Below are 23,661 nucleotides of genomic sequence, written 5' to 3' on the forward strand. Positions count from 1 at the left end.
TGATAGTGGTTCGTCACACCTGGCAGTGGTCAGGGTTTGCTTACTCCTGGCTGTTTACGGGAACCTGTATGGAAATCAGGGATAAAAACATGGCCAGCTGCGTGCAAGGCAAGTGCCTGAACACCTGTACTATCTCTCTTTAGAGATAGTACATTTATCTCCACAAATAGAACATTTTTAATGGTAAGGCACGAGCTGATTCTACAATTCTCTGGTCTAAAGAATTTAGGTAGGAAAGGAATATTGTCTTTGTACATTTGATTTTCGTTGACTTTTTTTTTTCAGTAACTTGTCCCACATCTTTCAGGAACAACAGAGGAAAAAAATGAAAATCCCCTAAAGACAGGGTCAGTCATTCCTCCTGTGTGGCAACAGCTACACCCAGTGGCCAGAGCTGAGCAGCGACATTTTGAGCAGTACCACAGCAGATCAATCTGCAAATACCCATTTTCCCTTCAGCCCAGCCTCTCAGGTGTCCCCTTCCACTACAGACTGTTTCAGGCAAACACAAACATCAGGGGGCGAACAAAAGCCAGAGCTCTCAAGCTTCAAACAAGCGTCCGGAATAATTCCCTTCTGAAAGTCGGCTGCAATAAAACTCCGACGAAAGCAAGAACAAACATAGACTTTATTGCTCACCTTTCACACAGAGCATACCTCCAGCCACTTTCTTTCACAGCTTGACAATGTTTATGTATACAAAAACCCAGCAAGAAGCTTCCTGTAGATTTTGTTAAGGAGAACGTGAACCACCAACGCGGCCAGGCTTTCGTTTTCTGCAGCAATAAAAAGGGCCTCCTGCACTAAGCAAACACATGTCCCGGTTCTGTTACCTTGTAGTGCATTTCTTCCATGGCAAAAAAAGGTCTCCTGCCCAAAGCAAACTAACTTGTATTCGCTGAGCCAGTGGTATTAACTCGTGCATAAAACAAATCTCAGTTTGCCGTTTCTTCTAGCATATTTCAAGTAAAAAGAAGTGTTGAAAGAGGAACTTGTTTTGAGTCCGGTCAGTTTGAGTTGCTATACTTAACTAAACGCCTACGTGTTCTATAGGTTCACAACTGAAGTTGGCTTGTAAGATCTTTAGGGATTTTGGCTGTGTTCGGGGTTCTCAGAGTTGCGTGTGGGGTACAGTTTTCCGTCCAGAGGATAAGGCTACTGAATGTGCTAGCTGCAGACGAGCTCATTTAATAGGAACAGACGGAGAAGTTCTATCACGAAGCAAGTGTGGCGTGACCTCTTGGAATAAAAAAAAGTCCATCGGGGCAGAATTGTGCTGGGAAAACAGGTCTCAAATACTCGAAGGAGAACACATATAAAACGACCGACTACAAGAAGGGTTCCCTAGTGGTCAACCTGGAAAAAAAATCAAGGCGATTCCTCATCCCAAACCGCACACTGAAAACATGAAAACATCAAGTCACATCCCTCCCCCAAGCCCAAAATAAGGTACATAAGGTCGCGTGTTCTGACTGAAGTAAGTCTAGGGTCGGTTAAAGGCATCACCTGTGTAAAGGACTTCCTACAGGGGCGCAGCAGGCGCGTCTCGGGAAACCAGCCGATTCCCAGGAAGCCCTGCGGGCGCTGGCGCCAGCGGCCCTGCCTGCCCCCGTCTCCCACGAGCCAACCCCGCCGCTCAGTTCCAAACCCTGATGCTAAGTTTCTATTACGTGAGCTCGAGCAGAACGCGGCGTTCCGTAGCCTCAACTAGTGTAGTGTCTCCCCTGTCCGAATCCAGAGTGGTTGTACTGGTAGCCGCCCTGCTGGAAGTGCTGCTCGAACTGTCCCCCTTGGTGGTAGCTCTGGCCGCCCCGGCCGCCCCAGCCCCCGCCCTGGCCTCCGCGCCCCCCGCGGCCGCCTCTGCCCCCGCGCCCCCCGCGACCGCCGCTGCCGCCGCGCTCGCCGTGGTGGCCGCCCTCCTGGTATCTGCTGTCCTGCTGGTAGCCGCCCTGGTAGCCGCTGCCCGAGTAGGTGGCGGGCTGGTAGCCGCCTTGGTAGCCCCCGCCTTGGTAGCCGCCGCCATGGCCGCCGTGGTAGCCGCCGCCGGGCGGGAAGGCCGCGTCCCGGTAGCCGCCGTCCTGGTAGCCGCCGCTCCCGCCGTCTGTCCAGCCGCCAGGGTGCTTGTTCCCGCGGCCGCCCCCTCGGCCTCCGTGGTCGTAGCCCCCGCGTCCACCCCGGCCGCCACCTGACTCGTGGCCCCGGCCGCCGCCGCCGCCGCCGTACGAGGAATGTTCGTAGCCGCCTCTGCCGCCGCCGCGGCCGCCCGACGGCTGCTGGGGCCCGTCCTGCCGCTTCTGCCAGGGCGGCATCTCGGGGGGCGGCGGCTCGATCTCGTTGGGCCGGCCCCCGCGGTCGGGCACCCTGCCCATCAGCACCTGCGGGGGACACACACGGGGAGCGTGAGCGCGGCCCGCGGGGCGGCGGGGGACCCCAGCCCGGCGCGCCACGCGGTCACCTTGTTGATGGCGCAGGCCGTCTTCTCCCGGATGGAGCCGCTGCTCGTCCTGAGAATCTTGGACAGGTCCTGTCTGGCCGCCAGCAGGTGCGCGACGGAAACGGTACTTTTAGGCGACAAGACGGAGCGCTTGGGCTGGTAGACCTTGGCCAGCTTCTCCGTCTGGCTCTGTGGGAGCAACAGAGTGAGGTCAGGCTCCAGGGTGACCAGAAACGGCACCAGGTAACTCAGTTCCCAAGCACCCATCGGGTTCCCAGGCTCCAGAAGGAAAAGCCCCAAAGCCGCCTACTCCTCCCGGCTCCTGCCTCCCGCAGCCCCGGCTGTGTCTGCTTGGAAGAGGAGGCCGTGGGCCAAGGGGCTTCCTCAGGACCGTGGATTTGAAAGGTGTATTGAAAAAATGATTCCTTGCAATGGGTCTCAGATCAAACACATTCATCTTTTTATATGTTTACAACATTTTAATTTTCCTGCATTTGCTCACTAGATTTAAAAAGATAGTTGCAATTTATTTTGTACAAATTATGTAGTTAGCATGACACATTATTTGTAAAGCAGTGTCCCCAATTAATATTTTCCTCTATTAAATCTGCTAGTAAATAAAAGGGCCTACTTTTAACCACTCAGTCGATGTTTAAGATGTTTAATTATGACAAGTGTGCAGAATCAAGAGACACAATCACCGGGAAATTAGGAATGCAGGGCAAGTATTAAATTAAATAAAAAATGTAATACATAAAATTTTATTTAATTTTACTTAATGTATTAAATTTTATTTAATGTACTAGTACATTAAATAAAGAACTTAATACATAAAAAGGGCCTGCTTTTAACCACGCAGTAGATGTTTAATTTTGATTCAAGTGTGCAGAATCAAGAGACACAATCACTGGGAAATTAGAAATGCAGGGCAAGTCCTTTAATTGCACTTGAAGTGCAGACTGTAAAAGGCAGGTGAGGGCTGGGGTGACCTACAGAAAGTAGGGGCCTTGCTTGTACGTGGCCGACCAGGGTTTGATCCCCTGCACGTGATATGGTCCCTAAATCCACCAGGAGTGACTCCTGAATGCAGAGCCAGTCCGAAGCACTGCTGGGGGTGGCCCCAAACAAAGGATAAAGAGGATGCTCTTTTACATGAGAGTGTAAATTTAATACATAAAAACACAAAAAACTGAGTTAACAACAACAATGACCTTATTTACAAAATTTTGGAACAGGTACTCAAATATTGGTGGGGGGAAGCCAGGATGCAAACACACGCCTATTAGGATGACATGTACAGCCGGTGCTTACACACGTAAAGGAGACTAGTCACGATGGAAACAGACCCGTGCTCAGGACGGCAGCGTCACCAGCGCCTCTCTGTCTCCACTCTGTGTCCCGGCCGGGGAGAACGCAACTCCCCCTGTGCTCTGGGGGCTGGTCCGGACCCTCAACACCACAGGCCTCCCCACTGCTGGGTGAGGCCCCAGGCCCAAGCAAATACCCGGGGGCAGGAGACAATGCAAGGGTCCGGGCGCATGTCTGGCAGGCCCTGCCCCCATTCTTGGCTCCACTGGCTCAGGCAGCACGTGGCCTGCGTAGCCCCGAGTGACCCCGAGACTGAGTGGCACTATGTCCTGGGACCTTGCACTGAACGGCAGGCCCAGCTGACCAAGCATCACTGGAGGAGTCCTGGGGCCTCCTGAGCACTGCTGGGGAGACCATCACAAACAAAAACCAAGCTTAAAATCCCTCAAGACAAACCTCCCCCCAAATATATCAAGAGCAGAACCCACTTAGAGGTTGTCATACCAGCGGCTCCCAAGTATGTTCTCTTACAGCCTCAACTGGTGCTTATTTATTACCAGAAATCACACACCTCTGATGAAATGGTTTCATATTTCAAAAGCAATTTAAAATTTTACAATCTAAACTAAGCATAAATGTCATTATGTAAAATGGAAGTTCACTTTGTGCAGATCAAAGCACTTGCAGTGATTTAAAATGAAATCCTTAAGTGTGATAACACAGCGAGAATTTCACTAAACAAGACAAAACAAAACAGCAGTTAAGCAGTTTGTATAGTCTCTCCATATCATCAATATATTTACCTATCACGTTCTATTACAGTTACAAAGAACTAGGTACCACGGAGAGTGAGAGGGCATTTTAAAAACTGTAAAAGTGAGCGAGGAACGGGAGCTGAGGCCTCTCTCAGGGTCCAGCTGAAAGCCCAGCGGTGTCCAGACACGGCCCGGATCCTTTTACTCAGCAGAAAGGAAACATTTGTCTCATCAGGTGTTCGGACTCTCTACTATAGATTATACTATTTAGTCTGAATAGTTCTAGCATTTCTAGTTTTAATTAGCACATTAAAATTTTACAAGGATAGTAAATGAATAATCAATTTATTATGTAATTTTCAGACACACTCTCCAGTTCTCTCATAAAATAAGAACTTCTAGTAGTGTGAGACACTTCTAGTAGTGTGAGATCTTTGTTGAGAGATCTCAAGGTTTGAAAAATCAATGTTTTCTGCTGAAGAGCTGAAAGTTCCTCCACAACTCAGCCAAGAGAAATTCCAACGGGCCTCCTGGTACCTCTCTGTCTCCACTGTTATCTAAACAAGGAATGTCTAAAGGGTCGGGCCTATAATACTCGGCTCTGAAATCACTGAATGTGTACCTTAGCTCTGTCAGACCAGCCAAAGGACTGGACGGTGACATCCAAACGTTTTATCAGCAGCTTCCTCCGAACTTCATACTCATTGGCTATGGCTTGGTTAATTGCTTCTATCTTTTCCTGAAATGAAGTTAGAAAGACCAGTTAGAACGGAAAATTATTCCCAAGAAAGAAACTGCGTGTTTCATTCACCCTAAGGAAAGAAACTGCATGTTTCATCCACTTACTACAAAGCAAATTATCTAGTAGTAAATGTCAAAGGACATTAAGTTAATGAAATGACAGGCCAAATCATATTGTCTCAAGAGCCACCCGAGGTTCTCTGCGCCCCTGTAAGCACAGTGCCTGCTTCCATGCATCACTGCTTGCTTGCCTTTTCCACCCAAGAAAACCGAATTTCCTCTTTTTCTCTCCCCTCCCATTTCAAACAAGTTCTGGTCCATGAAAACTAGCTTGCTTCCCTAAAGATAAACAGGGACCGGAGGAGAGCACATCAGGTCAAGCGTCTGCCTTGCACATGGCGGGTCTGGGTTCAGTCCCCGGCAACCCTACAGGCCAGGGCCTGCCAGGAGCCCGGAGAAAGCACTGCTGGGTGTGGCCCCAAACCAAATAAATCTATTGATGTATTTTGAAACAATAGTATGTAGAGAAGAAACTCCTTACTCCTTATTTCAGTTTCACAGACCAAAGCAAGTTCTGGTGTGAACATGACCTGGTTGGCCATTACAAACAGCAGCATAGTGAATAGCAATTTATATTCATCTGCGGTGTGAACTATTTGCAATTTTAAGAAAAGTGTTCCTAATCATGAGCAAATAAAAATCACTCTGCATAAACCTTAAGATTTCTAAAATGTGTCTAACGATGTCCACCAAGAAAACAGAAGATTTAGGAGGCTGGAGCGACAGCACAGTGACTAGGGCGTTTGCCTGGCACTCGACAGAGCCGCGCTCTATCCCCCCGCACCCCGAGGGTCCTCTGAACACCAAGAGTGGCCCAAAAACGGAAAAGAAATTTAAGTAAAATGTACAAAGCTGGGGCGAGATGGCACAGAGGGCAAAGCACCTGGCAAGCCCCGTCTGATCCCCAGCACCATGTATGGCTCTCCGAGGACCCCGTTGTGACTCTAACCCCCGCCCCCCGGCAGCATAAAAACCTCGAATCCCACAGGCTCCTTACTGGGAGTGTCAGCTGACCACTACTCACCCAGTGGGCGGGGCCCATCGGCTTCTTCAATAAAGGCTTTCCCACGTGATTAGGCGGCACTTTCGCTAACGTTTCCTTTAACTGGCACAAAAACATAAACAAGTGAACACACACACATACAAAATGGACTCTTCTCTCCCCAATTCCCGTCCCTCTGGCCGCCAAGGACTGCGGAGAGCAAGGGAGGAAGCAGTTGCGGCACATACAAGAACCACATGGCAACAGACACCTGCAGGCGCCAGACTTGGGCGAGGGGTGTGTGGGTACGGGATGCATCCCTGCAGGCCCCAGACTTGGGCGAGGGGTGTGTGGGTGTGGGATGCATCCCTGCAGGCCCCAGACTTGGGTGAGGGGTGTGTGGGTGTGGGATGCATCCCTGCAGGCCCCAGACTCGGGCGAGGGGTGTGTGGGTGCGGGATGCCTCCCTGTGGCCACATGGTGCCCGAGAGCGGCAGGCACTAGCAGAGCTGTGGAGCAGATAAACACACAAACTCTGGACAAGCCGAAATGCAGGGCAGTTAAATTTGAGCGTCAAGGTGCCATCTCCCGCGTTAACACAATCGCAGGCCTTTTCACGAGGACAGTGGGAACGCGGGCAGAGGGCAGTGCTGCTGTGACACTCATCACTCTTGCTCCTGATCAGTGCTGCACAGGCCTGCTCAATCATACAGAAACACCCCTCCAACTACTGGGCATGTGTGGTACAAAAATGATTCCAAATTGTCTGTGCATGCTAGATCATATCAGCAACTAACACATCTAGTTTGCCAACAGACACAGCTGAGGCTCAGAGTGACTGGACTTAAACCAGAAATACTGGGCACCACCCAGGAGGACATCCTCCCCAGGCCCCCGAGGGACCCTTAGCAGAACTGGGATAGGCCCCTCACAAAAGGAAACCACCCAAACAGGTATATACTGCATCCTTCGACAGACAATGGAGGGGGGTGGTGGCGACATCTGATGATAAAAGTCCTTAAATCTTTAAGAAATTAAAGACGAGGGGCCGGAGAGAGATGCAGAGGGTAGGGTGTTTGCCTTGCATGTGACCAACCCAGATTGCGTGCCTGGCACATGTAAGACCCCCTGAGCGCCACCAGAAGCAACTCCCGAGCGAAACGCCAGGAGCAGCCCCGAGCACTTCTGGGTGGGCCCCCCCATGTTACAGATCAACTGCACCAAATCTCAGAACTTCTAAAATGAATTAAATCTTAATCCTTTATGCGTTACTCCCAGCTTATTCCAACTTCAAAATGAAACTGATTTTTATTTGAAAAGTATGATAATATGTCCTACACAATGAAACATGAGTTTTTCTGGAATGTACCTAAGATTTAAAACCCCAAATTCATTCAGTAAGTTAACAATATGCACATTAGGCTAACCTGCATCAACTCACTTCATTTTAGAGAAACCGAGAACGAGGTCTTAGGTACATGACTACAATTTCGTAGGAATGGAAGGTCTTACTTTTTTTTCAATTCCGCTGAAGAACTGGAACATAGTTATGTTGGCTGGAGGCTTGGACATTCCGAGAGCAATGCATATGCCTTTCAACTCCTGGAAGACCTCACTCCCACCTCCTTCCTGAGCTTTCTTTGGAGGCGCATTCACACACAGCATCCTGGCAGCTTCCAGTTCTGAGATGAGGTACGCTGGAGAGAACGAGAGGATCTCAATGAGATACAGCGACGAACAGAGGACCCGAGTCACAGCGCTCGGGCACCTCCATGGGAGACGCATTTTTAAGCTGTAGGAATAGATATGAACGAGAAAGGAAAACCATTTCTACCTGCAAGTAATCCGGCATTTAAACTGGCTCAGTTATTTAATCCAACACATGGCTAATGGTTTACCTAAAAAGAAATACTTTCTTGAAAGCAAACAAGGAAGATCACATAGGAAACTTGGGATTTGAACCCCCACCAGGAGGGCGTGGCCTCCCCCTCTTGCCTCCCAATACTGGGCAGGTCACTGGGAACTGGCATGAAACTGCACCTTTAGGCAGCTGGGCCGAGTTTACTTAGTAGGAAGGGCACCAGCACCCTTGAATTCCTTTTCTAGGGTCTGTGAAATCCTAATGCAGAGAAAACCTAGATTCTCAAAATTCCCTAGCCCTCTTCAAAAGGAAGAGACACGAGCTCCCTAACGCATTGCTTCTCAGCAGATTTCTTCAGCCAGTACCATCCACGCACGCAGAGTTCAGCCAGGTGAGGCCTGATCTAGTCTATTACTACACTCCCCAAGGATACTGCAACTTTGAAAGAGATGAATAATAATCACTGAGTTGCAGGGTTTCAGGTATGTGACAAAGCACGACCCATCTGGGGAGTTTCGGAAAAGGCCTTCCCTAGCTTCTTCAATCCTGTTTAGAAGTCAAAAGAATGATTCCCTACAACCGCCTGGCGTAATGCTGCAAGTAGAGGGCCCACAATTTCAGCTAACCGGGGCCAGGGCACTGGGCTCAGCCAAGTGCCCAGGAAGGGCTTTGTAAATGTGCTGGACAATACTGTTGACACAGTCCAAACAGACAGTAAAGCCCACCATCACGGAAAATAATCAGTGCTTTTATTTTGCAAATCGTTAGTCTAACAATGCTATAGTCGTAGTCTGAGGCTGCTTTTATGCCTTAACAGCAGAGGTAATTGTGACAGAGATCTCAAGCCCACGAAGCCAAGAATATTTACTATCTGCCCCTAGAAGGTTGCCAACTCTTGTTCTAGAAAATGACACGTTACAGGACTTAATAAATGGGTTCTCACAGTGGGACAAAGCAGTTCAGATATTCACAGAATTAGTTCAACAATACAATTAGCATCAACACCCATTGACAAGTAAGCGCTGCTAGTTTCTGGGAAGGCGGGAGATAGGACACCCGGGTTCTCCCTGCAGGGTAAAGGGGGCACGAGAGATGCCCCACTCTGACACTGCCCAGGGAACCACGGAGACCAGTGAGGAGCCCAAATGGCTCTGACACGCAACGGCCTCCCAGTTAGGCGTCACAGCCAAGACTTTCAAAGACCGTTCTATGTCACTAATCACTCGGAGATGGCGGTGGCTTACTGTTTCTACTCCCTCAGAACACAATTAAGGGATTCCAAGTAGAAAGCTAAGAGAGCCGAAAGAAGTAGGCAAAACAACAGCAACACGATGTCAACTGATACCGGGAAAGATGAGACACTGGTGCAGTGCAGGACACTGCAAACATGTGAACTGCGCAAAGGGCAGGATCGAAGCCAGGAGAGCGTCAGACACGCGGCAGGAGCAGGGCAGAGGGAGGGAGTGAGGAGCATGTGCATGTGCATGAAGAATACACAGCTTCTGATTTAGTCATTTTGTAATTCCGCACAAGCTCGGGAAGCAATAGCACACTGAAAATAAAGCTTGTAGGGGGGCTAAGGTGTGAGCCCGGCATGTGCCCGACCAGGTTTCACCCCCGGCACCCCAGATGATCCCCCGAGCACCACCAGGACTGATTCCTGAGTGCAGAGCCAGGTGTGACCCTTCACCCCCCAAAAAACCCCTAATAATAAAAAATAAAATGAAGCTTGTACTTATGACCCCGAATATCCTAAAAAAGGGGAAAGACATCGGCCAAGAGTATGACTCAGCACCAGGGCACCTGCGTGATATGTGTGAGTCCCTGAGTTCGACACCCCCCAAATCAAGAAGAGACTTGACGGTGTGAATTTGTAATCATATCCCCCCACCCCCAATACTGGCAATAAAAAGGCCACACCCTGAGTGAGGAAGCATTGGGCACCCAGGGTCATGTCTAAGCTCCCACCGCTGTAAGTAACACACCGCCAGTGCCCACGAGGTGCCGGAAGGGTACGTGATGGACAGTGAAGGCTCAGAGCAGGAGCCTCCGCCAGGGCACTCCACGAGGCACACGGTGTCCCAGCAGCAAGCACCCGCCAGAGGAAGCGAGCCACTGCCCAGCTGTCACGGCCACGGAAACACTCTGGAAAACTGAACTTTCAACACTGGAGCCGCGTCATTCCCAGAACCCGCAGCATAGGAGGAGAGGAAAACCTCCCAGGGGCGGGGGCACTCACCTTGCACACGGCTGACCTGGGACCGACCCCCGGCACCACATATGATCCCCAAGCCTGTCGTGATCCCTGAGCACTGCTGGGTGTGGCTCAAGAACCCCAGGAACCCCCTTCATGATTCTCACACTGTCCTCCCAGTCTGTTAAAATGACCTTCTCCTCTCTCACGCTCAGCCCACGGCCTGACTGATGACAGAACACTGGTTTCTACACCGGAAGCTGAAGCTCGCCTGAAACTAAGGGATGTTCCGCAGAGTCCATGGTCAAACACAGTGGCATCAGCTGGTTATCGTCTCGGGAGAGAGCGGGACTTGCTACTTGAGGAGCAGGCACTTACTGAGCAAGAGGAGGCAGTTCTTCTGGACGAGAAGGCGCTTGGTCACGTCCCCGGATGTCAGGGCGACGTAGGGACAGTTCATCTCCCCCAGGAGCCCGCTCACCTCAAGCTGGAATCCTTCGGCCTCCCCCGGGCCTTGGGAGAATGAAATTCATCTTATTTAGTAAGAATGGAGCTTTACACCCAGCAAACTACCCCCCACCCCTGCAGCCTGCGGCGATTCCCACGTGGTCATCAGCTGGGGCAGGCAGTGCCTCTGCGCCCTCGGGCTGGCCCAGGCGCCACCCCGCGGTGTCCCCACCTCAGCACCCCCAGCTCACATCTGAGCAGAGCACTTGGGTTCCCCACCACTCTAAGCTGCGCGCGGGCAGTCCTGTCGGCGGACTCCGCGGAGGGCAAGGACGCTGGGGCTAGAGCGCTCTGTCCTCCGTCTGAGGCTCCTCCCCCACCAGCACGCTGGGCACTGGACCGGAGTCCCTGCGCTCATCTGGAAACAGTGTCTCAACGTTCTCTGCACCCGGGAACCCCCCCGGAACCCACTGTCCCTCAACTCTGCCGGGATGGGCCTTGCTTTTCCGGTTCTAGTTGAGGCCTCCCTTCGAACAAAGAGACTTGGGAACAACTAGATTGAGGGGAGGCTTCCAAAGACTGAGGCCACCTGCCGCAAGTGCAGAGGTCGGAGGGCCCCGAGGGGCTGAAGCCCAGCGCCTGCATGGCCTCGGGTGAGATGTTCAAGCTGCCTCACTTGCTATGTAAAAGAGCAACAAAACCTGCCTCTCTGGGGAAGCCCTGAAATTTAGATTAGTAAAGAAACCGCACGGGGCTGGTTTGGCCGGGAGTGAGTCCAGCGGCCCAGGCAGGCCCTGCAGTGGCCGGGCCCGTCTCTCAGGACCCAGGGAACCGGCTCCGGGCGCTCTTCAAGACGAGCCTGGGGCGGGAGACACGGGTCCGGCCCCAGCAGGAGTGATCCCCAAGGCAGGGCCAGGGGTGAGGACCCAACCACAAAAACGGAGTCTGGTGAGGGGCCCGAGAGGTGGTGCGGCGGGAAAGCGGCTGCTCCCTCCCAAGAGGCCGCCCCGGGTTCAAGCTCGGGCACAGAGGCGGGAGTAAGCGTGGCAGCGCAGCCAGCGCCACCCAACACACAAAAACGGAATTCTGTGGCTGTGTCCAGTTTTCCGTAAGGGTGGGCACTGGGGGGCATCTGCCTGCCTCCCGGCAGAGGCTCACCTGCGCAGCAGGCCGGGGGCAGAGTGTCAGGTTCCAAGCTTCTGTCTCTCGTGCAGAATCCACACACTAGTGCGGAAAGCCCTGGCAGAAACCAACGCCCCCCGCGCACCCGGGAGTGCCGGGCCTGACCGAAATAATGCCGAGATAGAGTGGGCGGTCTGGACGCTTCTAGACCAAGCGGCCCTGGCCCTCTTTGCTCTGCACAGCTCGGGGGCTCCCAGGACCTGGTGGTCCCAACAGAAAACCACCCCAACTTCTAGTTCTGCCACCAATCGAGGTGGCTCACGCTGTAACCATCGTCATTAGGGTCTTTCAACTTCTACAGATTTTTCATTGTTGCAAGGCTACAGTCTCTGTCTTCCAACTTCAGAGCCACCTTATCTTTTCTTTTTAACAATAATGCAGGAAAAGAAATATCTGGTTTCTTTACACTTCACATGTACTTATAATGAACTCGAAACCCACACTGTTCCCTGACAATACCCTGATTTTTATATTTTGCTTCTCAGACAGAAGAGTTACTTACTGTTAGTTGCTTGCACATTTTCCTCTAGTTTACAAAGTCCTCTTAACTCAGACACCAGCCAAGCACAAAGTTTTGTAAACTCGGGGGAAGTGGCCCCGGCGGAGACGGCCTGGGACAGAGCTGCATCGTCCAACAATGGCCCCTTGTAACTGCGAGCAAGAAACCGCACACACAGAAGATGAAATCACTTGACGGGCTCTACAGATAACGCAGATCTACACTGGATCGTGCGTGATTACAGTTTAATAAAGTAGTCAGGCCAATTCCTAAACTTGGAAGTACAACATAGGATTTAGAACCATACTAAACCACGAGAACGGAAAACTAAGCGAAATGGCAACTGCATTTCAACCTTTAGAAAATCTACGTGTATGTCACTTGTATGCTAACCTATGTTAACTTCCGTGCATTTACAGAAAGCTGACGTTTATGTTCTGGTTTAAATGAATAGAGAACTAAAGCCAGATTAACAAGTGATTGCTAACTGTACTATTCCTTACTGTTTTCAATAGATGATTTCTTTTTCCCTAAAAGTTTTCCAGAAAGCAACTATATTTGAGTTTTTAGCGACTTTCTTCCAAAGCAAAATTAATCATTTAATAATTTTCCCTTTTAATATTTCGTCTCCCAATTAATCATTTTTTTCTATATTTGATGACAGTGAAGGCCGGTAACACATACCAGGTTATAGAGAGAAAAATCAAGATTAATCATTGCTAGTTGATGTCAGTACAACTGAATCCTAATCCTCTGTGATTCATGTAATTAGGAAAATTATTGTCTTGACATTCATGGAGAACAACAGTAATAACATACCGTGATCTAGAATACAGCTTGAATTAGAGAAGGTGTCATTCTCCAAGTAACTTTAAATGTCTTTAAAAACATTTTATTGGAATGAGCTGTATAACATTATAACAGTACTATAACATTATACGGACTTCAGGTGAACACCAGCGTAAGTACCACATTAAACTCACCACTAACGTCCAATTCCATTCTCCCCACGTAATAAGAAATTAAGTGATTTCCCCAAGAAATAATCTTCTTTCTTTAACAGGTTATTTTAGCTTCCTTCTGATTAAAAATGATCCATGGACTACACTAAGGCGGTTCAATGGTTAGGCACACAGGCCTGACGCCCGGGTACTCGGTCCTTTTGAAACCCCTGCAGTAGGGGTGCGGCGGGGAGGGCGCTCGCCTTCCACGCGGCCAACCCGGGTTCGAGCTACTGCGTCGGTCCTGGACATCCCATATGGTCCCTGGGGCACGGCCCGGAGCAATTCCTGGGCACTGCCGGGGGTGACCCCCGGAGCCAACCCCCCACATCTGTCGCCCAGAGCGGTGGTACAGCGGGGACGCGCCTGCCTTGCACCCGCCGACCCAGGTTCGATCCCCGGCCCCGCCGGGTGGGGCCCAACCCGCAACCCCCCCCAAGTACCAAGACCCAGATCCGACTCACGGGCAGGCTCTGACCCCCAGGCCGGCGGCACCGCGGGCCGGTGAGGGTGAGTCACCGGGCCCCGGGCTCGGCGTCCGCCCCGCGTCACGGCCGGCCCGGGGCTGCTCGGCGAGCACTGCACGGCGCCCGCACCCCACCCGGGCGCGACCCTGCAGGCAAGGGCACAGGGGCTGCCCCCACACCCACACGGGTCGCACCCGAGGAGGCCCCGGGGGCTGCCCCTGCACCCCACCCACCCCCCCCCACCCCCCGCAGAAACGCCTGGAAGCTCTGAACAAAGATGAGGGGCTCGGTCCGGCCCGGGGTGGGGTGGGGGGGCGCTCCCGGGGGGGGGTCCCCGCGGCTCGGGGCCTGGGGCGTGGGGGGCGGCCGCGGGGAGGCTCGGGCCCAGGAGCCCGGGCAGGGCTGGCCTCGGGGCCGAGGGGCGCGGGGGGACACGCGCGAGTGCGGCGGGCGCCGGCCGCGAGGGGACCTAGCGCCCAGACAATGACACGCGCGGCGGGCGGACCCGCGGGGGGCTGCGGGGACGCCGTGGGGGTCCGCGGGGGGCTGCGGGAGGTCCTGAGGGACGGCGGGGGGCTGTGAGGAGGCCGCGGGGGGCTGTGAGGAGGCCGCGGGGGGCTGCGGCGAGGCCCCGGGGGTCGGCGGGGGGCTGCGGGGAGGCCCTGAGGGGCCGCGCGGGGCGGCCGGCCGGAACCGGGCCGGGGGGCGCGGCCCGGGGGTCCCGCGGCCCCGGCGGGCGGCGCCGGGCGGCAGGTGCCGGGGCGGCGGGCGCGGGAGGCGTCCCCGGGGGCCCGGCGGCGGGGTCCCGCGGCCCGGCGGGCTCACCCCAGGTCCTCCAGCGACTCCAAGATGTCAGTCTCCATGAGGTCACACTCCATGCCGTGCGCTATTCAAATTTCCGAGGCGTCAGCTCCGTGTCCGCCGGCAGCGCGCTCCCCCGCGCAGGCGCCGCCGTCCCGGAACTCGCACACGGACAGCTGGCGCCCCGGCGCGCGCACTGCGCACGCTCCGAGCCTGCGCACGCGCGCGGGCCCGCCCACCGCCCCGCCCCTCGGCGCCGGCGCGCGCGCGCGCGTGCGCATGCCTGCCGCCTGAAGCCGCGCGCCCGGAGAAGGGCAGGGAGCCCGGCTGCGTGGCAGCTGGGCGTGGAGACGGGGTGCGGGGCCCGGGATGGGGGGAGGGGACGCTCCTCCCCCTCCCCCTCCCCCTCCCCCTCCTCCTCCTCGTCCTCCACCTCTCCCCTCACCCTGTTAGCTGGATGCACGCCCGGGCGCGCTGGGGGTCGAGGAGGGCGGGGAGGGGGAGGAGTCGGGGAGGAGCGACTGCAGACTTGCTGGACAGCGGCTCTGCGGCGCGGCGTGGCCGGTTCCCCGCGTGCAGGCGCCGCGTGCGCTGTCTCGCTGGCCTCAAGTGTCCGTCCAGCTGGAAGGAAAAGTTCTTCCTGTGTCCCTCGCCCGCCCCGGGCCGGCGCCGCCGGACCTCCTGGCAGCTTCGTTTGCAGTCATTTGTCTTGGAGAAGAGGCCACGTGCCTTTGTATGGGGGTCGCGGCTGTTAACACCAGCCCAGCCAAAACGCGTCCCCTTTGCTTGGGCTGCTGAAACTCGTCTTAGATACTGTGAATATTATTTATTTATTTCAGACGCCTTGATTTACAGGGCTGGCAATCCCAATACTGTCAACACCACACCTTCCACGACACTCCTCTCCCCCTCATGAGAGCAATCTTATTTTAAAGTGTAGGGGTGGAGGGTGATTTTCCTTATCCAATGCCGTGGACCATATGTACATCCAATTTAGACCGCACTTTTCCCCCTCTGAAAATTTTTTCAAATAACATTAAAAAATTTAAAATTTCACAGACAGTAATGCCCTTGATAGTGGCATTATTTGGTTAGGTGTGACGTTTAGTTCTTGATGGGTTGCAGTGTATATCTGGGCAGTCCTTGCTCGCACCTGTGCTTAGAAATTACTGAAATGAGAAAACAGGGAAATTGAAAATAGTTTTTTAAATTGACCACGCTCTTAAAAGCTAGATTTAACCCTAAGTTGTGGCGGCATTTGTTGAATTTACAGATTGGTGCCAGTTCATTTTATTGTTTAGCCGGTCTAATGGCAAAATGTTCCCTGTTCTCTGCAGTAGATAAAGAGTTAACATTTGTTGTATGTCAGCTATGAAAAAAAAAAAGAAAAGCTAGAATTTGAAACATGTATATCTGAATTCATAGCTCTTTTTCATTTTACTAATAGGAGAGGGCCGAAAGGACTGGAGTATGTTACAACTTTGTTGATGGAGTTAGCTCTTCTCTAATTTGTTCGCTTTTGGCTTACACCCAGTGGTGCTTAGGGCTCAACTCCTGGCTCCTCGATCAGGGACCACACCTGGAGGACTCAGGGGACTATGTGTGGTGCTGGGGGTCGAACCCAGGAGGGCTGCATGCAAGGAAAGCTTCCTGTCAGCTGTACTGTTGCTCAGGCCCCTCTCCTGTAATTTCTAAGGAAGAATCTGGATTCTTTTCTTTTCTCACTCAGCATCTTGAGGCTGCCTTCACCTCTGGCTTTTGGCTTCTTCTTCAAAGCCCCAACCAGCTCTGTTGCCTTGTGTCACGTCTCCTTTGTCGTAAGATGTTCTCCATCCTGTTCTTCGACTTCTTTCATTTAGGAGTTTCCTTGGGATTACACTGGGCTGACCCAGATCGTTAAGGATAGATCCTTAACCACACCTGTAAAATGCCTTTCCCAGTGGAAAGCGGGGCATCTATTATTCCACCTTTCCTATAGAGTGGAAGACTTGATCTTGGACCATATCTTAAAGGCTAACCTTTTTAGATTTTATTGAAAAGAGTGAAAAAAGTTTCTTGTTTTTGTTTTTATTTGGGAGAAAATGTGTAGTTGAAAACTGGAAACTGAAGTCAATTTTCAGAGGATTGTCTTTTTATGCCAAAGATGATTACATAGAATCTTTTGAATTCTATAGTATTTGGAAATTTGTGCAACTGAAATTATTTCAGTCACTTCTAGCCTCCATATGAGGGTAATTTTTATAATTTTACTGAAGCAACTATAAACTTGAACATAAATTTTGTTGTCATTAAATGGTTTCTCACAGGTGATTTAACTGATAAGTATATTTTATTTGTCAAATGAGAAGGAACATTTCCTAGTTTCAGTAAATTTGCTCTTGAACTCCCTCCAGCTAGGAAAAAACAGGACCACAGAATGCATGCTGCTTATGACATGGGTTGGTATATGGTACTAAAAAAATGCTCTTTGCCTTAGAGAGTGAAACAGTCCTTTCTTCTTTTCTAAATAGTAGCATGTGGAAATAATCATATAGGGTCTCAAATTTTCTTATATTACCAAAGAAGGCTTTATTCCAAACCACAATTCTGGCTATATGCATGTATTTGCTGAGCCCTTGCCAGGTTTAAGGAATGTTAACAAGTTTGAGAAGACGATATTGCTCATGTTTATATTGAGGAAGATGTAGACATAGGTATAGATGATTATAGGTATATAGATACAGAAACATACATATCCTAGACTTCTCCAGAATAAAATTTCCAGATTTGTCTTGTTGTCTCTCTGAATTCTTCAGCCTCATTGTAAGCACTTGTTCAGTACATGAACCAGGCATGTGGTGAACTAGAGAGATGCTGTTCTAAATTGGATGCTTGAAGAGTTTATTCTGTAGAGATGCAGAAATGACAAACAACTCTCCTTATCAAGCCAGGGGCAGATGTTGTTTGGCCCACTACTTTCAACAAATTTTTTAATCCACATGGAAAATCTTGGAAATGTCATCTTAAAATGTGGCTTTCTGATTCTTTTAGAAAACAAATTCTAAAAATTGGGCAACCCTTCTAGACTTGCATGTAATTAAGACAATAATTAGCTTGGGTTGAAAAGGTTCTAGGTGGAGCATGAGTCTGCCGGCTGTCTATAGTTTTTGAATGTTGTCACTTATAAATATGGCATAACTTTTCTGGTTGTTTTAGGTGTCAGGGCTCCACGTGACAGTGCTCGGGGGACCATATGCTGTGGATCAAACCAGGATTAGGGTTGAACCAGGCCGGAGTGGCTGCATGCAAGGCAAGTACCTCACCTCCCGCACTAGCTCTCCAGTCTCTATTGTTTGGGTTTTGAGGTTTTTCTGTTTGTCTGTTTTTTCCCTTTGATTTTTGGGCCACTCCTGGTTATGCTCAGGGTTTACATCTGACTCTGTGCTTAGGGATCAGGGACCATATGGGGTCTCGGGGATCGAACCTGGGTCAGCAGCATGCAAGGCAAGTGCCTTAACTGCTGTGCTGTCTCTTGGGCCCCGCTAGCCCCTATTTTCTAACTTCTAATAACACAGAGCGTGTCTCCCCTACCTCAGCGATGTTTCCGCTTTTCTTTTCTGCCTGTTCTTTCCGCCTAGGTCTCTGTGTGGAACCTGTGAATTAAACGGATGCAAACAGACTATCCGGCTTTTGAAGAGGCCTACATGTTTGGATTGACTTCTTGTTTAGTGTTCATGGAGAAGGTCTACAGGGAAAAATAAGACCCTAGAGGAGATGTTGACCCCAGTGGTTTTCTGTTTTGCTTTGCTTTGGTTTTGGTTGTTGGTCCAGACCCGGCCGTGCTCAGGGGTTCCTCCTGGTTCTACACTCAGGGTCAGTCCTGGTGAGGTCAGGGGACCATATGGAATGGCAGGTGTAGAATCAGAGGTGGTCGCATGCAAGACAAAAGTCCTACCCACTGTGTTATGACTCAGGCTCTTGACTTGAGTTTTTGCACCGTCTTAACAAAGATTTAAGTGATTGAACAGAGAAGTGATAGGACGAAAGGCAGAAGGAAGATTGGGCTTGAGGTCTGGGGGTAGCTTGTGAGAAGGTGAGGAGGAGAGGAGGTGAGTGGAAGAGCACAGATGCTTGATGGGGAGGTGTTAGTGAGCTCCCATTTCAGTGCCAGCTTCTTGGTGCCACTAGACTTTCGCTGAGTCACCTCAGCCACCCTCCACCCTATGCCCCGTGTAAGTTATACTTATATACTCACATAATTATATACTTGGAATGGAGCAATAGCACAGCGGGTAGGGTGTTTGCCTTGCACGTGGCCGACCTGGGTTCTATTCCTCTATCCCTCTCGGAGAGCCCAGCAAGCACCGAGAGTATCCCGCCCTTATGGCAGAGCCTGGCAAGCTCCCCATAGTGTATTTGATATGCCAAAAACAGTAACAAGTCTCACAATGGAGATGTTACTGGTGCCCGCTCGAGCAAGTTGATGAGCAACGGGATGGCAGTACTCCAGTACTCCAGACTTGGTCCCAGGGATGAAACACAGGCATGCTTATATCCTTATTCTCTGTGTAAGTTGTCTCTGGCTCCGGTCTTTTAATAGTTAAAGAAAGCTTTCACTTACGAAGATAAAGGAGAAAAACACCCTGCTGGGTCCAAGTGTCTATCTGAGGAAAAGAGAACATTGCAAAGACTCGAACAAGGGCTGTGAGCACGGGTCCGAGCAGAGTCACCCTGTATAACTCCTCTGCTGGTCTTCTGCCCCCATTCTGTGTCTGACTGATTCCTTCTGCTCTCTCAAAGCCTCAATTATCTGACTTCCTGACAGACACTGTTTTAAGAAATACAATTTTTTAAATTGTATTCTTGTTTTATCATTCTGAAAATTTCCCACCCCCACCTGATTTATTCATTTATTTAGGCTTTTTGCCAGCGATGCTCAGTGGTTACTCCTAGCTCTGCGCTCAGGAATTACCCCTGGCAATGCTCGGGGCCCCACATGGGATCAAACAGGATCAGCTGAGCACACGGCCTGTGTCCTCCCTGCTGGGTTACCACTCTGGCCCCTCCCCACTTTATTTAAACAGGGTTTACAGAGTTGTTACTGATGATTTGATACAGGCACCAACCCCACCACCATGACACCATCCCTCCACCCTTGTCTCCATTTTCCCCGCCACCCCTCAGGCCTGCCTCCGTAGCAGACCCACGATAATTCATGCACTCAGGAATCAACTCCTGGTGGTGCTCGGGGGACCATACGGGATGCTGGGAATCGAACCTGGGCCAGCCGCGTGCAAGGCAAACGCCCTCCCCGCTGTACTATTGCTCCAGCCCCAATCATTTATTTTATATTGCTTGCTGCCACTAAATGGCTCATGGAATGACCACAAAATATTTCCGTAGAAGGAAATTTGTGAAAATTGTCATATCTCACCCTGGGGACATGAAGGCCTTGTCTGAGGGGTCACTAAGCTGCTGTCACGAGTGAAGCCTTCTGGCTGCTTGGGTGTGTGGGTTGAGATTGCTCGGCTTCTGTGTTACACCCCATCCAATCTGGCGCGTTGCGACTGGGATGTCCGTGTCGGAGAGTTTGGAGATAACAGGTTATTTAGTGGGGCAGTGTGGCTGCAGGCACGGTGGCAGCTTTGTCCCGCCCCAAGTTGGACACTGTCCCACACAGCGTTCTTGGTCCAGACCAGAGCCCAGAGCCCAGAGCCCCCACCCCCACCCCCCAATGTGCTTCTAATCTAGCCCGTCCTCAAGGCTTAACTCAGATACACGACCCCACAAAAGTGTTCTCTAAATGCACGTAGTAAGATGAATTTTCCAGGCTGAAGCGATAGTACAGCAGGTAGGGTGTTTGCCTTGCATGCACCCAACCCAGGTTCGAACCCCAGCATCCCATATTGTCCCCCAATCACTGTCAAGAGTGATTCCTGAGTACAGAGCCAGTGTAACCCCTGAGTATCTCTGGGTAGGACACAAAAATTAAAAAAAAAAAGATTAATTTGCCTCTTCTGGACTTCTTAAATTGTGGTATCTAACTCAGCTGACACAGTTATCTGGAAGAGTTCGATGCAAATCCCCTGCCACAAGGTTTGTGGGGGGCAAAGGGAAGTTAGGATAGAGAAGGGACCAACATGGCAATAATAGTTGGAAATGATCATTTTGGACAGGAACTGAGGGTTGAAACTTAGGTAGAGGGATATACATGATAAACTTTCGGTATCTGTATTGCAAGCCATAAGGGCCAAAAGGGGAGAGAGAGAGAGAGAGAGAGAGAGAGAGAGAGAGAGAGAGAGAGAGAGAGAGAGAGAGAGAGAGAGAGAGAGAGAGAGAGAGAGAGACAGAGACAGAGACAGAGAGAGAGACAGAGAGATACAGAGACACAGAGAGAGAGAGACAGAGAGAGAGACAGAGAGAGAGAGGAGGGAAACTGGGAACATTGGTGGTGGGAAATGTACACTGGTGACGGGACGGGTGTTGAAACACTATATGACTGAAATCCAATAACGAACAACCTTTTACTTGTGCATATCACTGTGATTCAATAAAAATATAAAAAAGCAAAGCCCAAGCACTGCATCGCATTGGAATCCATCTATCTTAAAAGCGCCTCAGACAGTTCCATAGTCCTTCATCATTTAAGGTTTCAGCAAGCTGCATTTTTATGTGGCTTCCTTCATGCATCCCAGTCTTTTCCATTCCGTGGTTATAAAACTGGGCACAGCCCACTCATTTGCTTAGTACTGATGAGCACAATAGGTATAGAAATATTGTTCCTTGATTGACAAGAAAATTTCCCCTTTCTCAGGACCAAATGTTGCTTTCTTCTGAAAGAATAGAGTGATTTGTCTCAGGGAATAAATAAGTCCGCAACGAGGCATTGGGCTGAGCTCGTGGATCATCCCGGGGCTCCATCAAAGCCTGTTTCAAACTGGCTATTCAGGAGGGCGGATCTGTTCTGAGCTCAGATTGTTCTTAGCAACGTTGTCATTTATCTGCCTGTGTGACCCCCTACGCGTGGGGGAGGGCCAGGTTCTAGAATCCTTGACGTCCAGTTCTCCAGCCCTCAGCAGCTCTCTGCCCATCACAAGTCCCGATAAGAACACAGCCGTTGTGCCCGCGCTGCGAACAGGCCAGGGTTGACACAGAGGAGAGGCCATCTGTCACCTTCCGGGGAGAGCTTGTGACCGTGACCACGCAGATGAGCTAAGTGTACTTGAGCCTGACCTGGAGTACCTTCTGCAAATCTCCATCCCCAACTCCCAGTAGCAGTTACAGACATTATTTCTTTGGCATCACAATAGAATCATTGTTTGTTGACACAGAAGAGATAAGAAAGAAAATATGTCTGAAGCAGAAACAGTTTGATTAAAATCCTGTGTGGAGTATCGTTATGATTTGGAGCACTTGGGTAAAACAAAACACAAAAATTTGAGTTCAAAGGGCAATCCTTGTAGATGAGACTTTCTCAACCACTTGTAGGAGAGAATCAAGTCGAAGACTCTCGTCATTCACGGTCTGGAATCTCTCCCTCTGCGCGACTCAGAAGCCACGCCAGCTCTCTGTGTGACATATGGGAGAGAAGTGAGAAAAACCTAAATGAAATAATTTTCTTTAGAGCAGAACTTCTCCTGTGATTGACAAAGGCTGAATTTACTGAGTTGAATTACCGTGCAGTGGTTTTCAAAATTGTGTGTTTTAGATTTACCTGAACTTAAAAAAAAAACCTATTTATTTGGGGGTATGGAAGTTGGGGGGCTGGGCTGATAATGCATCGGGTAGGGCATTCACCTTGCACATGGCCGACCCGGGTTCGATTCCTCCGTGCCTCTCTGGAGAGCTCGGCAAGCTACCAGGAGTATCTTGCCCGCACGGCAGAGCCTGGCAAGCTCCCCGTGGCGTATTCTCTCTCTCTCTCTCTCTCTCTCTCTCTCTCTCTCTCTCTCTCTCTCTCTCTCTCTCTCTCTCTCACTCTCTCTCTCCTCCTCTCTGGTGGCCCCCTATCCTGTTTTATTTATTATTTAAAAATGCCAGTTGGGAGCCACTCATTTGCAATCCAGGTTAAAGTCGGTTGTGAGCCAGGAAGTCTCTTGTCTCTTTTGGCTTCAGAACTTGACCTTAGGGCCCAGGTCTCCTCATTTAATTGCTAAGTACACAGGGCTCCAAGCACGTGGCTAGGAAGAGTGGCCGGCCAGCCAGGACTCAGACACGGAGGCCACTCACGGGCAAATGTCTGAGACCCAAAGGGCAAACACCTGCAGCTGAGGACAAGTCGTGGAGAACCGAATCCAGGAACTTGCTGGGGTGCATGAGGAGTATCGTGCGTTCAGCCGCGGTCAGAGCCACGTGGCCTGCGGAAGGAACGGTCAGAGCTGACGGTAGAGGAACCGTACTGCAGAGGGCTTCTATCTCGGCTGAAAGGAAACCGAGTCCAGTTCCCAGTGCAGGAAGAGACCAGGAGCACTGTCAGGAAAGCTTTTAAGGGTAAAATCATTTGTAGGGGTGTGTCTGACCTCCGGAGAAGCAAGAGGCCTTTGCAGTGGCATGAAGACTGGAGGAGATTTTTCTCTGCCCGCCTCATTATCGTGGCTTCGGATGGGAAAACGGTCAGCGTGGGGACAGCTCGGGCCCCAGATCCCAGCAGATCGTTACCCGGGACTGTGTGGACTGGAGAAACCATGTCTGTGACCTTGTCCGGCAGGACAGCTTGCCCCTGGCCGGTGGGTTTATTTAGGAAGCAGAGTCCTGATTTGAATGATCTGACCTTGATAGCCCAAAACACAGACGGCAAATGCGCCCTTCTTTCATCTCTCAGTCTTTATCAGTGGGCCTGGCTGCCTGGCGTCCCTGCCTGTTCCCCCGACCAGTTGGTAGATGCACTTCGGCCCTCCCAGGTGGACTGGCCCGTGGCCCTGGGCCTGCCTCCAGGGGCTGGAGGACGGTG

At 51.1% G+C, this 23,661-nt stretch overlaps 1 protein-coding gene across 1 annotated transcript; it reads right to left on the bottom strand.

The window, feature by feature from the left end:
• Positions 1 to 609: 609 nt before the first annotated feature.
• FAM98A (family with sequence similarity 98 member A) lies at positions 610 to 14,920 on the bottom strand. Its single transcript, XM_055122420.1, has 8 exons — positions 14,757 to 14,920; positions 12,467 to 12,615; positions 10,714 to 10,848; positions 7,793 to 7,977; positions 6,323 to 6,403; positions 5,120 to 5,236; positions 2,456 to 2,623; positions 610 to 2,375 (listed from the first exon to the last, which is right to left on the bottom strand). Exons 1-8 carry the CDS (start codon positions 14,807 to 14,809, stop codon positions 1,704 to 1,706), a joined length of 1,560 nt encoding a protein of 519 aa, XP_054978395.1. The 5' UTR covers positions 14,810 to 14,920; the 3' UTR covers positions 610 to 1,703.
• Between the last annotated feature and the right edge of the window lie 8,741 nt (positions 14,921 to 23,661).

Source organism: Sorex araneus, chromosome X (assembly GCF_027595985.1).
Source record: "Sorex araneus isolate mSorAra2 chromosome X, mSorAra2.pri, whole genome shotgun sequence".
Classification (NCBI taxonomy): domain Eukaryota; kingdom Metazoa; phylum Chordata; class Mammalia; order Eulipotyphla; family Soricidae; genus Sorex; species Sorex araneus.

What these genes read in the sequence shown, in the direction of transcription:
- FAM98A (XM_055122420.1), bottom strand. Translation starts at nt 14,809, where the DNA reads ATGGAGTGTGACCTCATGGAGACTGACATCTTGGAGTCGCTGGAGGAC. An exon ending in CGATGGGCCCCGCCCACTGG is followed by an intron (nt 5,237 to 6,322) that starts GTGAGTAGTGGT and finishes ACTTCATTTCAG; the next exon opens with GAAAAGATAGAAGCAATTAA. An exon ending in CGGCCTGCGCCATCAACAAG is followed by an intron (nt 2,376 to 2,455) that starts GTGACCGCGTGG and finishes TGTCCCCCGCAG; the next exon opens with GTGCTGATGGGCAGGGTGCC.